The 17,047-nt window shown below is 35.8% G+C and overlaps 2 protein-coding genes across 2 annotated transcripts; one reads left to right on the forward strand and one right to left on the reverse strand.

The window, feature by feature from the left end:
- Nucleotides 1–266: 266 nt before the first annotated feature.
- LOC143200346 (uncharacterized) lies at nt 267–1,130 on the forward strand. Its single transcript, XM_076410830.1, has 3 exons — nt 267–417; nt 470–795; nt 848–1,130. The coding sequence occupies exons 1-3, from the start codon at nt 375–377 to the stop codon at nt 1,052–1,054; spliced, it is 576 nt and encodes a 191-aa protein (XP_076266945.1). The 5' UTR covers nt 267–374; the 3' UTR covers nt 1,055–1,130.
- Nucleotides 1,040–13,411, reverse strand: LOC143199892 (uncharacterized). The gene is made up of 9 exons (XM_076410014.1): nt 13,072–13,411; nt 11,550–11,955; nt 8,833–9,395; nt 4,754–5,021; nt 3,023–3,176; nt 2,816–2,972; nt 1,581–1,856; nt 1,334–1,522; nt 1,040–1,278 (listed from the first exon to the last, which is right to left on the reverse strand). The coding sequence occupies exons 1-9, from the start codon at nt 13,370–13,372 to the stop codon at nt 1,097–1,099; spliced, it is 2,496 nt and encodes an 831-aa protein (XP_076266129.1). The 5' UTR covers nt 13,373–13,411; the 3' UTR covers nt 1,040–1,096.
- Between the last annotated feature and the right edge of the window lie 3,636 nt (nt 13,412–17,047).

The raw sequence follows: 17,047 nt of genomic DNA on the forward strand, positions 1-17,047 counted from the left end.
ATAATTCGGCATCATAAAACTAAAATAATGAGTTTTATTAATTATTAATCTCTTTTATGTGGAGATATTAAAGCAATGTTACTGAATACTCAGCCAAGCAACACGATGGAATTTCAGTGGTTCTGAACGAAAATTTACGTTACATATTTTTTTTACTAATTTACTTTACTAAATTTATTTTTGAAGTTATTATTATAATACAGTCTCATTCAATAATTTCTAATCATAATGAAGAACATTGCTAGCCGACAAGTTTTGACGCAACTCTTAGATCCAATTATACCCAATTAGATCAAAAGCTAGAATGAATTTAATAAATTTAAAAGAAGAACGGGAAATTAACCTTCAAATTTATGTCTAACCTTTAGAAAGGAATGATGTTCCTCAATAGAATATTACGAATTAATCAAATAAAAAGTTTGTTAATTTATTTTCGGCCAGATTAGACATTTTACTATATTTGTTGTAGATGTAGTTTCTGCTGCACAAAGACTTTTAAGTACTCAACAACACAGCTTAGTTAAATCAGCTATACCGCTGACAAATCACTGGATATATAAGCAAAATGACGAAATTAAACCACCGTCGGTTCAAAAAAATATATTCGAACTTCCCAACGGTCTTAAATGGGTGCCACCACTGGAAGAACCGTCTACTGTAAAGCAGATTGAAGCACCATCAAGTATAAATGATTCACCAAAAGAAGCCACACGAATGATAACAGTTAGAAGGAAAAAAATGAAAAAACACAAACTGCGCAAGCTGAGGAAGAAGATGAAGTTCGAATGGGCTAAAGTACTGATAGGATATGAAGTTATTGAGAAATGTTAATTAGTTCTGTTTGTAGTTAAGGCAAAAACGGGAATTCAAAAAGGAGAAATTGTTTCAGGACCGTTTAATACAGAAGTGCAAAGTGGCTGAGGCTTTTTCCGCGGAGAAATATATGGCAGAGAAACTTGATAAGTTGCACGAGATCATTTTACCGAGATATTGGAAGGGAAAGAGGCTCCCTGAATACTTGATAAGAGAAAAAATGGGATTACCACCGAAATAAACTTTATTAATTAAATTTCTAGAGCATATTTATAAATATATTTCACCTACTACCGGCAGTAAATAGTTGTAATAAATTTGGATGGTCTTTCATTAGATTTATTAGTGAGTAGATGCGCTGTGATGTAAATTGTTCGGTGTTTTCATCACCTTCGCGTCCGCCCTTGTCTCCAACGATGTCTATTTTATAAAGAGGTTTACTAGATGTTTTTTTCACTGTTTTTCCTTAAATGACTCAGCATCAAATATAATGGAATATAAAATTACTAAATCTTATTACTTGTTTTCATTTGAGGTTTTGATGATCTCTTGACGGTTACTTCCTCTTGAACAACAACATCGGGCTCGATTTGAAACGACACCACCGACATAGGTTTCGATACAGATGACGTCATTCTTGGGAATGGCATTTTTGCCACAGATCCCGCCAATGAGGATCGTTTTTTACTACACTGATCAAAGCAGGTACCTTGGAAACAATTAGGGATTTTAACAGGAAACAAATCGCACAAGCTAGCGTTTATTACCTGAACAGGTAGCTTGATCTCTCTTGGTGCAAGACGGATAGTCCTTGTGGATTTTAATCATGGATTCTCGAAGTAATTCCACGGAATTTCTGGCCAAGGCGAGGCGAGACGACCTGCTTCGGATGTCGTTGGTATCCTGATGGTCTTTTACGAGTTCGATGGAGTCTTTCGGCGATACTGAAAATTCCATGGATGACGGCTTTTTGCCCAAGGAGACTTTCCGTAACAAAACCGAGTCTCTGGTTTCCACACCAAGTTCTTTGCTCCCTGTTTCATCTGGGTGATAAGAAAGTGTGTACAAATTGTGATACAAATGAAATAGAAAGTGACTTGTGTTGAAATTTACTTGTTTCTGTAAGAATTTGTTTTTCGGTTTTCGCTTAAAACGTACCAATTTTAATCTATAATGATCTTTGGCGTGATTTATTTTATACACCTATATGAATATCTTTTGAATATATTTTAATTTCATTAGAAGTTCAAACCAACGACAGTCATGTACTTACTACTTTTTATGAAAAAGGAAGAGTACACTCACAAAACTGATTAAATAAATAAGTTTACGTTTTCAAAGACAGTGATTCAAATTTGCGATGTCGAAGCGTCTCTATTGGTTCAGGAATAGAATTTTTTTCATTTCCGTTAAATCCACCTATTGAGATACGTCTGTTTATGTCCCCAAAACCCAGAAAATAATTGATAGATTGACTTTACAATTTTATATCACATTTTAGGGGCAGATTATCTCCGTTTTTTAATTCAATATTCTGACAGAAATGAAGAATTATAAGCGCTTTGGGTTGACTAATAATTTGTCGTTGTTACGTTGCCATGGTATCTGGTTTTTTAAATTATACATTCAGATTGAGTAGTACATGTGTACTTGTACTTGAAATTTGATCGGGTCATTTTAAGCATTTTGTCAGGTTTAGTTGGAAGTAATTTCAAAGATATAAAAAAGTATTTAAGTATATGTATATATATATATATATATATATATATATATATATATATATATATATATATATATAATAAAAGTATATAAGTATAAGAAATAATTTAAAACATTTGCGGAATGAAAAGGAATTCAATGAAATTAAAATGTATGAAATCTTTTCCTTTGTTATTTTTGAGACGTTACAATTTTGACTCATTTGTTTTCTGATACTTAAAATGCTAAATTATAGAGTGATTATATCAATTGTTTTTAAAATTAAAAGTTAGTTATATCTTACCAATTCCGTTCGGTTTTAGTAAACCTGGTTCCTCTGTTATTTCATGGGTGACGCTTTCCTGAGCGATATGCGCTATCTCATGGGAACTTTTTAATTTATTTACCAGTAACTCGACCGAATCTCGAGCCGCCAACAGGTTACTAGATTCCTTGATGGTCTGGAACAAAACTGCATGATAACAAGTTGCGACTGTCTGTATAATATTACTGTGTTCTCTTCGGTAACTGCCTCACTGGTGGAAAGCACTGTGAAGGGTTTCAGGGAGCTTTTTCTCATTAGTCTCCTGGAGTTTATGGAGTCTCTGTGCTCGGAACCGCATGATTTGTCGACGAATTTAACTTGAGACTGTCTGGATTTTCTTCTGTCATAATAAACGTTATTTTACTGATAATGGGGGCTTTCACATAGATACGCGTTTTTGCAACTACACCAAAAACATCTAGTCTAAGCTCATAACGTTGTCAGATTGTTTGAATTATATTTATATACGGGGAATAATATAAAGTTCAAAGTCAAAAATAAAGAAATCACTAAGTTTATTATTAGTCTTTACGAGGCACTAGGCACGAGCAACAAATTAGATTTGTTTTGTTCGTAATTTAATTTTGAGCATATATCACAAAATTATGTTATAATTTTTGTATTGTTTGGACTCGGTACAGATTTCAAACTGATCAGTTGGTAGTCGTTAAAATAATATTGTTAATAGATAAATAGCTTTATGTAGGTATTAAGCTAAATTGTGTGTATTAAGTAGAATATAAAATACGTGTAGTAGATAGGTTAAATAAGGTTTCTGTTTATATTTATTTAGTTATTACAACGATTATTATGAACATATTTTATTTAAAAACGTTTTTTTTGTATTAAAAATGTAAGTTTTATTATTAATTTATTTTTTGAATTCGGTTAAAAATATTTTATTTTTCTCTCTTTAGTGTTAGATATCTATTCAATAAATTACGCAGTTATTTTATTAAGTTTTACAATGGGTAGGCCAAGTAAAGGTGCAGCCCGTATGACGAAAAACAGGAATAAAGGAACAATGATTGAAAATAAGGAACGCTTCAGGTCCCGGAGTCCGCTGCCTAGTCTAGGTGATCTGACAAATGTTCTAACAAAACTAGAACAACAACAAAAAGTTGCGCAAAAGAAGCGGTTGCATGTAATATTTCTACGGCTTTCTATATGATATGATTAGTGCTTAAAAAGCAAACTAAACGACTTCCAGTCTTCCGTCCGTCATATCGAGTTTTCCTCCGATTGCCCCGGATTCCGCCATGAGATCCTGACTTGGGTCCAATGGGACCACCTCGGAACTGCACTCAACAATGTAAAGCCAGTCACACGTTGCTATAGCAGAGTTAGTCTGTTCAAAGTTACTGTGTACATACGTCATTTAAATTTGTGACATTAGAACGTCGCAATGCTGCCGCATCAATCCTGAGTTTTAGTTCAGTTTGGCTTTGACATACAAGAATATTCTGATCTAAATAAAATAATTGAACAAAAATGTAATTTATTTTAACATTATATTACATTTAAAAACTACCGTTAATTATACAGCTACAATGGTTTATAGGTTGGAGTTAAAACCTCTTATCACTATTGCTTTCAAGAATTTTGCATACGTCTGACAACCGGACGACTTTGACAGGCTAATTCGTTCGTGTTTGAACTAGTCAGACAGTATTGTGTCTCTTTTTATGTCGAATAAAAAGAGAAGGGAAATATTGTCTGATTCTAAAATTAATTTACAAATTGCGGTGGATAATACATTAGACATATTGATGACGTATGTGCAATAAAATTTTGAATAGACTATATCTACTGATTAAGCTAGGTGAAACATCTTCCTAAGGTCGCCTATACAGCCGAATTTCTATTTTTTCTATGTGACAAGTACACGGAGATACATTTTAATGTCCGGTAACTTACACGGTATTCATCGATGACGTGTACGAACTGGGCCTGTTCAAGGTCTCCGTCTCTTTATTCGAGTTCAGCCAGAGTTCTTGCGATTCCAGCGCTGTGGTGATCTGGTCATTGGACATTTTCCGCCAGGTATCCACTAGGATCTCGACGTCGTGATTCCAGAGTTCGTTACTGCGCGTGAGTTCGACGCCCCCTGACAGCATGTCTCGGAAGTCCTCTCTGATGTAGAGCTTGTTCTTGAAATAGACGGCTGGTAGGTCATCTTTTGGACCTGTAAATTGTTGTTTAGACATGATTTATATTGAGATGATGATCTAAATCTTGGTTTGGTGTTTGGTTGTTGATGTAGCTGATGGTGGGAAATGTGTTTCGATTATATAGATGTGCAATCATTAGAAGAAGTCCGAACTCGTGGAATGATTCAGAAGACATAAAGATATAGAATGGGAATTTGAATGGGCGTAGATTGAAGTGAGCGAAATCACATGAACTTGCATAGTGTTTAAGTGTTTACCCTTGACTTTCGATTAACTGGTCTAACTTCATTTTAATATGAGATATACAGAGTATTGTATACAATAGGGATGTCGGCAGCCGAGAAAAATATCGATATTGTTTTTTGCAATATATAACAGGTCAATCGAAAAGTCCCCGGCCTACCATAGTACCAATTTCGTAGTACGTCCTTTGTAGCACGTATTTGTCCTTTGCTTCAAAATACGCCTCAGTTTCGGCGATCACCTCTTCATTCGACGTAAATTTCTTTTGGGATCTGAGAACAGGAAGTAGTCGCTGGGGCCAGTTCGTCGAAGCCCAATTCTTTGACGTTTGCTATCGTTTTCACTGACTTGTGATACGGTGCGTTGGCCTGGGGAAGCAGCACTTTCTTTTTCTTCAAATGCGGTCGTTTTTCGACGATTTCGCCCTTCAAACGGTCCAATAATGCTGTAACGATGTAATAGTCGCTGTTTATTCTTCCTGAGATTTCCTTTTTCAAGGTAGTTAATGAAAATTATTCCATGCGCATCCCAAAATATAGAAGCCATAATCTTGCCAGCCGACTGTTGCCTTTTCCCGCGCTTTGGAGCGGGTTCATCGTATGCAGTCCACTCGAATGACTGTCGATCAGACTTCGGAGTAAAATGATACAGCCATTTTTCATCCATTGTCACATATCGACGTAAAAACTCGGGTTTCTTACGCTTGATCATCTTCAAAGATTGCTCCGAATCAACTCGTCGTTGTCTTTGGCCAAAAGTGACCTCGCGCGGCACTTTTTGCAGAGAGCTTTCTCGTATCCAAATATTCGTGAATGATATGATGTACACGTTCAGTTGATATCTTTAGAGTGTCTGCTATTTCATTCAATTTCAATTTACGGTCATTCAAAGTCATTTTTGAAATTTTTTTTTCAGAACCTCTTTTGGGCGTCCACTGCGTTCACGGCCTTCGATGTTCATTTTACCACGTCTAAACTTAGCATATCAATCCTTGATGGTTATTTTTCCCTTCAAAAAGCAATATTTTATCAACACGCGAAATTCCTGTTTATCCATTTCGTTCACAATAACAGAAGTTGCTTCACCCAAAATGCTATAATTCATAAACTAATAATGCGACAGCTGTCAAATTTATACACGCATCTTTTGAGGGTTATGGCCAATAAAAAAATATGTGGACTTAATTCTAGTAGCGTCATCTATGCGTCAGGCCTGGGACTTTTAAATTGACCTCTTATGTTGCCACAGTGGTTATTTTTCTTGTAGGCAGATCAGCTGTGTACAGAAGATATAGTACTGGACCCAGTACACTACCTTGACGAACTCCTGAATAACATGTAATTCGGTATGTTCATCGCCTTGTTTTACAGTAAAATGATGATTTGTGAGGTAAGACTTTAGTAGCTCATAATCCGCATGAGGGAGAAGTTTCTTTAGGAACGCAACTGAACAATATCTTTTTGGTTTAAGTCCATATTTATTTTGTTAACAAGTCTATGCACTTGTTTAATTGTTCAATGCTTATTGCGAAACCCAAATTGATGCTCTGGAATAATATTTCTTTATTCTATTTTACATTTGAGCCTTTTTACCTACAGTTTCCCAAATACTTTTGAGATAATCGGTAATAAACTTATAGGCCGCTAGGAGGTGAAGTAATTAACGAGGGAGGAGATCGTTTAATTTAACCTGCAAGCCCGTGCGCCATTCTTCATCAAAAACCTGAGATATGTTCAGTAATGCAGCCGAACAATATCTTTTGACATTTACAAAATAGATGAAGGTGATACGAAGTTCAATGGGTCATCTAGTATAACACAAACGCAACATCTGTATAAATTGAGTCATACCTGATACAATAAAAAGTCTAAAGAGTTTAACTGAATGTAATAGCAGGTGTACCCGAAAGTCATTACCATGGTTTTTATTATAGATGCCGCTAGACTTACGTATGCAATGTTATGATTTGACACACATGCCATTTTATTGTATTGACATCAAGCTTCAAAGTTATATGTGTTATATTTTGCGAAAGTAACACCGCCATAGATTTATTATGTGCAAGACAAAGAACGTTCTGGAGACCGAGAAAGTATGAAGATACGAAACTGCAAGAGTTACTGGAAGACTCAACCCAAGCTCAAAAACAATTGACAGAAGCAATAAATGTGGGCCAAGAAACGATTAGCAACCGATTACGAGCAATGTGGACATTCCAACAGATGAGAAGATGGATACCACATCAATTGAATGACAGAAAAATCGAAAAATCATCTGTGAAATGCTGTATCACTACATAGTATAAAACAAAGTCGCCTTTTCTGTCCCTATATCCCTATGTGCGCTTAAATCTTTAAAACTACGCAACGGATTTTGATGCGGTTTTTTTCAATAGATAGAGTGATTCAAGAGGAAGGTTTATATGTATAATACATGCATAATATACTAAGGCAACATTGCTAATTTTAGAGGTTTCTAACGTGATGTCGTAAATTAACCTATTTTTTTAGGCTTATTTAGCAATTAGCAAAAACGCTGCCTAACCCTACGAGTTAGATCAAATTAATGTACTACAGTATTGTACACCATAAAAAGGTCTACAAAAAAGTCCGCGATGGTATATGTTTATCTTTTAGGGATAACCCACATTAACCATTTTTATTGTTTACTTTTTACGTGAGAAAATGGCTTATTTACGAAGCTATTTTAAGCAATACGGCATTAATCCTTATCGAATTAAGTACCTTAAATACAGTGTGCAATTAATATAGATCAATATGGTTCCTTACAGCATGTAAATTAAACAAATATTTTCGGAGATATTACAAACTTAAAATTTGCGTTTAAAAATGGGTAATGTAATAAAAATTGTATGATTTTAGATATTCCAAAGATAGCAGGAAATCTTCATAGTAAGTATAGGGGAAGAGGTATTGTTTTACTCCAAATTTAATGCGTGCAGGCCAAGGGCAGTAATGAATGAACCAAAAATACTGGATCGATTTTAATCATGTTTTCATTGAGTGACATAGGCATATATATTTTATGCCCGTGCAAAGTCGGAGCGGGCCGCTATGTTTTTATATACAACGTTCATATTTTTTCTGTAGTGTATTTAATTTAGTATCAGCATTGCACCCGTGCGAAGCCGGGGCGCGTCGCTAGTCAAACATATGATCGGAAGTCACTTCTGCATCCAATAGTGACAGGTGATGAAAAATTGATTTATTTAGCAACGCTCTGTGTTTGGTGGGACCAGAGTGGCGTAGTATATTACGAACTGTTGAAACGTAGCGAAACAGTTAATAGTGATAGCTACCGACAATGAATTATCAATTTGAACCAATCAATTTAAATGTGTCCGAAGACACGGTATTGAAGACACACGGTACACAAGTGATTTTACAGCATGATAACTCGACGCCTTATAAAGTACAACCGGCCAATGCCTGAACGATGGGCATAATATATAGAATCAAATGGCAAATAATTTTCAATTCAATTTTCTTGAAGAGTATGTAGTTTTTTCAGAAAAAATAAACGGTAATGACTTCCTGGTAAACCCGGTAAATCAACCATTACCCATTTCTTCAGGTGGCGGAGGTGTGATTTCACTGAGGCATCTATGATAATCCTTAATCTCCAAAGAAGACGGATCCTTCTCGACCGCTTTCGGCTCGATCCAAGACAACATCTTCTGCGGCGGTTTCAGGCGAGACACATCGGTTTTGGCGACGGTGTCCGTCAATTCGTACACCAGCATCTTCTCGACGGACAGGAGGAACTCCGCTTGAGTGGGCGAGGCCCTCAGGGCGAAATTGACGAATTTCTGGAACTGGCGGGTGATCTCCAGGAGGCAGCGCTCTCGCAGCGCTATCTCCCGAGCCTGGAGCGCCTTGTCTTCTTGGAGGAGCGCGATTTTCTCATCGCGATCCCTCAAGGTCTTGTTCATATCGGCCAGCTGCGCCTTGTAGTTTTTCTCGATCTGTTCTTTTTGCTTGCAGCAGTTCTTGCGCTCGGTACAGATAACGTACATCATGTTCACCAGGTTCGTGCACTCCAAGTTATGTTGCAGTTGGCGCAGGGCCTCGTAATTTTTCATTTTCGCCGTTTTAGCGTCGAATTCTCGCAAGATTTCTTGGTGTCTGTAAGATGAATGAGTAATGATTTTGGGTTAAAAGTAAAAACTATTTAAAGATCAACAATTTATTAAATATATAGAGAAAAAAACCTAAAACCAAAATACCAGTTTAGGTTTATTAACAAGCATTCAACAATTGACGAGGTCCACAGAATAACAGATGTTATTGAAAAAGCCTATGAAAGTAAAAAAGTATTATCAGCTATATTCTTAGATGTCGCACAAGTCTTCGATAAGGTTTGGCATGAAGACCTTGTTCATAAACTACAGAAAATGTTACCAAGACAATACACCGAACTACTAAAATCGTACATTACATCCAGAGTGTTTAGAGTTAACCAAGCAGAAGTTTCTACAATAAAAGAAGCTAAAGCAGATGTACCACAAGAAAATGCACTGGGGCCAATGCTTTATCTACTCTACATTTGTGATATACCACAAATGGAGAATATTGCGATGGCTACATTTACTGATGATACTGCGATTATAGCTGTCGGAGACAATAGTGTAGAAGCCACGCCAAAATTACAACAGGCAAGTGATAATATAAATAATTGGACACAAGTTTAGGAAAATAAAAATTAACGAAAGTAAATCTGTGCATGTGCAGTTCACCTATAATCAGACCTCAAATTTTTCAGAACAAAGTCCTGAGAGGTATTGTGGGTGCACCCAAATACTATAGGACTGATTACCTACATCGAGACCTTCGGATATCCACAGTCAGTCAAGAAATCAAGAGAATTGCAAGGGGGCATGAGGAAAGACTCCATTCTCATACGAATATTGAAATATTGCAGCTATTGGATACAACCAGAACAGGACACAGACTCAAAAGAATCAAACCATCTGATCTTGTGTAATGTTGTGTAGTGAGGTGCATATATTAAAACATTCAGCAGTAAGATGTATAAACATTATTTCACCAGAGACTGACTTAGGGCCGATGGGTCCTCCTAATTATATACCTAAATTTAAGTTAGCATAAAGACAAATTGTAAGTTAAACGGAAAAGACTAGTAACAATATATTAATTAAATAAAAAAAATGGTTTGTGAATTTCGAGTGAAGCAACTTTTGTTATTGTGAAAAAATTGATATAAAGGAATTTTGCGTTATGATAAAATATTGCTTTTTGAAGTGAAAAAATACAGTTGAAGAAAATACTTGGATTGATGCCGAGTTTTCGGACACTGTCCCAGGAGAATCGACCATCAAGGATCGATATGCTAAGTTTAGACGTGATGAAATAAGCAATGAAGACGACAGTGGACACCCAAAAGAGGTTGTTAACGACGAAAACATTAAACAAATCCACAAAATGATTTTGAATGACCGTAAATTGAAATTGAACGAAATAGCAGATACTCTACATATATAAATGGAACTTGTACATCATATCATTCACGAATATTTGTGTATGAGATAGCTTTGCACAAAGTGGGTGCAGCGCGAGCTCACTTTTGACCAAAAACAACGACGAATTGATGATTCGGTGCAGTCTTTGAAGATGATCAGGCGTAATACCCGAGTTTTTACGTCGATATGCGACAATGGATGAAACATGGCTGCATCATTTCACTCTGAAGTCCAATCCGAGTGGAAATCACACGATGAACCCGCTACAAAGCAGGGAAAAACGCAACAGTCTGGTGGCAAGGTTATGGCGTCTGTATTTTGGGATGCGCATGGAATAATTTTCATTGACTACCTTGAAAAAGGAAGGACCGTCAACAGCGACTATTACATAGCGTTATTGGACCGTTTGAAGGACGAAATCGCCGAAAAACTGTCGCATTTGAAGAAAAAGAAAGTGTTGCTTCAATGATGGCAAAAATCCATGAATTGATCTTCGAATTGCTTCCTCATACACCATATTCTCCAGATCTGGCCCCCCTATTCACAGATCTCAGGAAGAAATGTTCATCGAATGAAGAGGTGATCGCCGAAACTGAGGCCTATTTTGAAGCAAACGACAAATCCTACTACAAAAATTGTATCGAAAAGTTGGAGGGTCGCTATAATCAGTGTATTACCCTTGAAGGGAGTTATGTTAAATAAAAAAAACTAATTTTACCAAAAAATGTGTTTTACTCTGGTAGGCCGGGGACTTTAAATTGACCTGTTAGTGTAACCAGTGACTATAAGTACTACTTACTTTAATTCCATTTCAAATATCTTCGTCATCTTCGCTTGTTGCTTGTCCAGCTGTTTCACGAACTCTGCCGTCATTCTTTGAACGGTGTCCTCCACCTCTTCCTTCAGTCGCTGCTCCCACTCGCGCTGTAGGTCCTCGTTGTTCCTCAGCATGTGGTGCTCGTATTCGCATCTCAACGTTGTCTCCAGGCGGTCCAGCTCGTCTTGCAGTACGAGATCGAACTCCAACTGGCGTTTCTCCATCTCCATCTGACAGTTGAGCCGTTCCCGTATCTCCGCGTCTTTGATCTCGGCCCGCATCCTGTCGTCGATGGTGGCCAGGAGTTCGGCGCGCAGTTTCTCCAGCGACTGGCGTTTGTCCTCTTCCATCTCCTGTTTGAAACGGTCCTCGATGGCTTTACCGATTTCTGCGACAAGTTACTCGTACAGTTAGAGTATATATAAGGTAGAAAAAATATAATTTCGGTTTTCTCCAGGTGCTTGAATATGTTCTGATCAGCGATATTTATTGGTAAACATACGAAGTAAAAATATAAACGAATATTAAAATTTGTTGCTTTCGATATTTCTTTACATAAACTAACTGTTCTCCATTTAATATTATATTAATGTTAAACACTCAACTTATAGTTCATGATTAATAACACCTGGAGAAGGAAACGAATTACTCAAAAAGAGTCAATCAAGAATTACTCAAGAAAAAACAAAGAAGGCTCATCTTACTAATGAGTTTTCTAAATGAGACACATTTAGACTTATAATGCAGGAACCAGCAATCTGTTTAAAAGTAAGACTCAAAATTCAGCATCAAGAGGGAAGTCAGAATATGAGGTAAATTGTCTCTTTTCAATTAAAGAATTGATAAAAGAAAGATTTAGAAAAATTATTAATAATATTCACTTAATTGTAATTATATTGAATATTATCATTATAATTGTAGGAATGTTTGTCTGATCGGTTGGTCGAAATGTGTGGCTGTTGATGCGATTGTTTGTCCGAACACTCACTGTTATTTTGTGGAAGGAATTCGCACGAGAACTGAAAACACTGGTTGAAGAAATACTTGTTTATTTCGATTTAAATTGATACATGTGGCCGACGGGAGAATGGACAGGATGTTAGGTTAGGTAAAGGAAGTACGGTAGCGCTGTGGAAGTGGTACTGTTACAAGGGTGTAGAGAAAATACTAGAGAGCAAGACGTCGTCGTGGTGGTCTTTTATAGTCGGGAACCACATGGTACCAATCCACTAACGTTGCCATCCTTTTACTTTGATGTAGATGAAGGCGTGGTGGCCTAAATGGTTGTAGTCGTCTACGTCGCTACAAGATGGTTTGAGTTCTTAACAAAAGATTCCGTTTCTTCGACATAGGGGTTTAGCTGTTTTACTAGGAACTTATCTAATGAATTAGATTTGTTGTTCCTTATTGATAGAAATGTCATCAAAGGTTCTCTCTATTAGAGGAGTCTTAACGTATTCGGTACGTTTAAAATAAACGCGAAGAAGAAGAACGAAATAATCACCTAAAATTCCTTGATGCGTGAGTGCCTGCAGACATTTCGGCGTGAAGGGTGGCTTCAGTGCCAGCTTCCCGATGAGCAGGTCGCTGGGGGATATCCATAAATCGTCGCCAGGTCCGCACAGGGGGTCCTTCAGGCCGAAATCGGCCCGCAGGGCCAGCTCGCACTGCTGGAAGATCACGTGAGACGTCGGATCCCCGAAATTGAACTTGGCGTCCGATAATTTCGGCACGATGTTGTTCCTGAGCAACTCCATGCGTTTGTTGAAGTAATCGCTGCGGTCCAGGTCGAATCTGAACTCCATCGTATAAAAATTTTGAAGAGCGATGTTGACTGATAATAATAATAATAAACAAACTGTCGCGTTATTTTGACATTGACAATATGCATAGAGTAATATATAGTTGTTAACTTAAAACAAATAATTTCGGAATTATTTTATATGGTCTGAGCAGGAAGGTGCTGAGAACGTCATTTCGCTGCATTTAATTGGTTATTCCAGAACATCAGTTTGGCTTTCGCAATAAGCATGGGACTATAGAACAAGTGCACAGACTTGTAAACAAAATAAACACTGACCTAAATGCCAAAAGATATTGTTCGGCTGCTTTTCTAGACATATCTTAGGCTTTTGACAAAGTATGGGCTTGCAGGTTAAACTAAAGAAACTTCTCCCTCATCCGGACTATCAGTTACTAAAATCGTATCTCACTGATAGACATTTTATTGTAAATCAAGGCGATGAACATACCGAATTACATCCCATATATTCAGGAGTTCCGCTAGGTAGTGTACTGGGTCCAGTACTGTATCTTCCGTATACGGCCGATCTGCCCGCCACAAAAATAACTACTGTGGCAACATACGCAGAGGACACAGCAATCTTAGCAATCCATGAAGATCCAGTCACAGCATCAACAAACTTACAAACCCACCTGGAGCAAATACAATTATGGTTGAAGATATGGCGCATTAAAGCCAATTAAACAACATCTACCTATGTAACGTTTACCCTACGTAGAAGAACATGTCCCCAGTGAATATCAATCATCATCAACACCCCCAAGCAGAGCATGTTAAATATCTTGGTATGCACTTAGATCGACGTCTAACCTGGAAGAAGCACATACTCTCTAAACGGAAACAACTTGGACTTAAATTGTATCAAATGTATTGGCTCATCATACTCAAGCCAATTGGGTCATATGGAATCCAACTATGGGGTACCGCTAGCAAATCTAATATATCCATCATTCAACGATTCCAAAATAAGGTGTTGCGTGCCATTGTTGATGCTCCGTACTATATTTCAAATAAAGTGATACAACGCGATATTCCTCTAGAACCTATAACGACTGTAATTCAACGTGTTTGTATAAAGTACTTCGAAAGAGTGTTGGTGCATCCCAATGTACTAATAGGTTAAATAGGCGACGTGATAATGAAGTGCGTAGACTAAAATGTTTAACACCACCTGATCTGATTACTGGACATATGTAGACTTTAGAATAATCTTTAGAATAAGACTAATTAATTAAGATAATATTTTATACAGAAGATTTCTTAATGAAGTGATTTTCTACATGCCATGAATATATAATATAAACATAACAAATACTTATTGCCAATAGGGCAGATTGTGGAATCACGAAGAGTAATAAAAAAAGATTTAATTGGTTAGTTTCAATTACCATTAGAGGCATCTGTAAAGTAGATATTTTAATAGGAAAGCATGCGAGGACTTCATACACATCACGTAACCAACCTCTGACGTCACATTTTACTGAACAATTAAATTTCAAATAAAACCCCAAATATAATTTTTCAAAATAATTTATTCAAATAAAATTCTGTATAAACACAAATATTGTACAATATCTAAAGCTAAAATATAAGTATGTAATGAATATATATAATGAATACAAATAAAAAATAATGAAATATAAATATATAAATAAAAAATAATTAAATGTAAATATAAGAAAGTCTGCAATACATAACATAAGATATCTCCTGGCAAATGTAATCAAAATTGTCTATAGCACTTTTACCCTTTTTCATATTCCTTTAGTGCTATCAATTTAAATAATATGTATTAAATTTTCTATATTTTTGTTCCCTCATTCTGAAAGCAGAGCAGCAGAGTTGAAAGTCTGTGTCTATTTATATTTCACTTAATTATTCAACACAAAAATGTATTGAGACAAGTTATAATTATTTTAACAATGTTACTGTGAAAATTGTGGAAAGGATCATTAAAACCGTTAAATTGTATGATATACGTCAGAATGGAGAAAAGATACCAAAAAGTAATACTTTAAAGAACAGCAACAAAAATTAAAATGTATGATATATATCAAAATTACTACTGTGCTCTTATTATGGTAAAATCGAAGAGTTAAAGAGACAGTCTAAGGATCTATTAACAATATAATAAAACAAGCATGATAACCTCTTGTCTATAAAATTAAGCTCATCTTGTTGATCTACAAATTGTATTATTTTATTTTGTATTACCGTGATAGTGAAGTGCGTAGACTAAAACGTTTTTAACCACCTCATCTGATTACTGGACATATATAAACTTATTAAACTAATTAATTAAGATAATAATTTATACAGAAAATCGCTTAATGAAGTGATTTTCTGCATACCATGTAAATATAATATAGACATAAGAAATACTTATTGCCTATAAGGCAGATTGTGGAATCACAAAGAGTAAATTAGTTGATTAGTTCGAACACGTAAACAAATGAGCCTGTCAAAGTCGTCCGGTTGTCAGACGTATGCAAAATTCTTGAAAGCAATAGTGATAAAAGGTTATAACTCTGACCTATAAACTATTGAGGCTGTATAATTAACTGTAGTATATAGTGTTAAAATAAATTATGTCTGATAACATTTAAGTTCAATTATTTTATTTAGATTAGAATTTTGTTGTATGTCAAAGCTAAACTGAACTAACACTCAGAGTTGATGCGGCAACATTGCGACGTATTGACGTCACAAATTTAGATGTGGTATGTACAAAATAACTTTGAGTAGACTATATACAAGTATTTAATTTATCCAAAATAGCAGTGACCTCGCGTCATCAAGATGTATAACGTATTGTCTACTGAATTTGATAAATTCGTCTTAATACCAGACAATATTTTCTTTCTCATTTTATTCCAGTTAAAAAGATATACGATGCTGTCTAATTATTATTAAATTTAATTTTTTTTCGTACCGACATTTTTTTGTTTTAAAAATGTAAGTTTGATTACTCTTATTTAGATTTTGGAATTGGTTTAATTTTTTTTGTTAAACATATTTTATTTTTCTCTTTTTAGTGTTATATATTTACTCAATAAATTATTTTATCAAGTATTACAAAGGGTAGGTCAAGTGAAGGGGCAGTCCGTGTGTAGAAAAATAGAAATAAAAAAACAACGATTGAAAATGCGGAACGATCAGAGATGATTTGACAAATGTTCTAATCAAACTAGAACAACAATAAAAAGTTGTTTCCTGTTGGAAATCGAACCCGCGACTTCCGTGTGTGAGCTGAACGGTCTAACCACTATTTTGGTGTTTAGAAAACAAACTGAACCGCTTTTGCACTGAACTACTTTGGTAAGCAAACCGTTACTAAAAACTCAAAAACCTCTGAAGGGTATAGTGGTCCGATCCCTGCTTTCATCATCAGCTTAACTAAATAACTTCAATGGTACGTCCCCATAATATTTAAAGAAATATCTCACAACTCCTAACCGTTGAGGAGTAGTGTCTTCCATCACAGCAGCTCAGCAATAACATTATACACAAATATCTGATTATTTTTGATAAACAATTTGTGAAAACATTACACTTGCCTTTGAAATTTGATTCGAGTTCCCCGGATTCCACCATCAATCATCATCTCTTCCTTTTTTAAAGTCGGTTAAAAATTAACTAAACTAATGGTTACCCCAATAGTACTGTCAAAAATATA

Source organism: Rhynchophorus ferrugineus, unplaced genomic scaffold, assembly GCF_030347505.1.
Source record: "Rhynchophorus ferrugineus isolate W39M unplaced genomic scaffold, kcgeb_rfMv2 rfM7, whole genome shotgun sequence".
Taxonomy (NCBI): Eukaryota; Metazoa; Arthropoda; class Insecta; order Coleoptera; family Curculionidae; genus Rhynchophorus; species Rhynchophorus ferrugineus.

Coding starts and splice junctions, on each gene's coding strand:
- LOC143200346 (XM_076410830.1), top strand. CDS start 375: ATGATGTTCCTCAATAGAATATTACGAATTAATCAAATAAAAA. Junction 418..469: donor ACGAATTAATCAAATAAAAA/GTTTGTTAATTT, acceptor TATTTGTTGTAG/ATGTAGTTTCTGCTGCACAA. Junction 796..847: donor TGAAGTTCGAATGGGCTAAA/GTACTGATAGGA, acceptor TTCTGTTTGTAG/TTAAGGCAAAAACGGGAATT.
- LOC143199892 (XM_076410014.1), bottom strand. CDS start 13,372: ATGGAGTTCAGATTCGACCTGGACCGCAGCGATTACTTCAACAAACGC. Junction 3,177..4,753: donor ACGTCATCGATGAATACCGT/GTAAGTTACCGG, acceptor TTATTATGACAG/AAGAAAATCCAGACAGTCTC. Junction 2,973..3,022: donor CAGTTACCGAAGAGAACACA/GTAATATTATAC, acceptor GTTTTGTTCCAG/ACCATCAAGGAATCTAGTAA.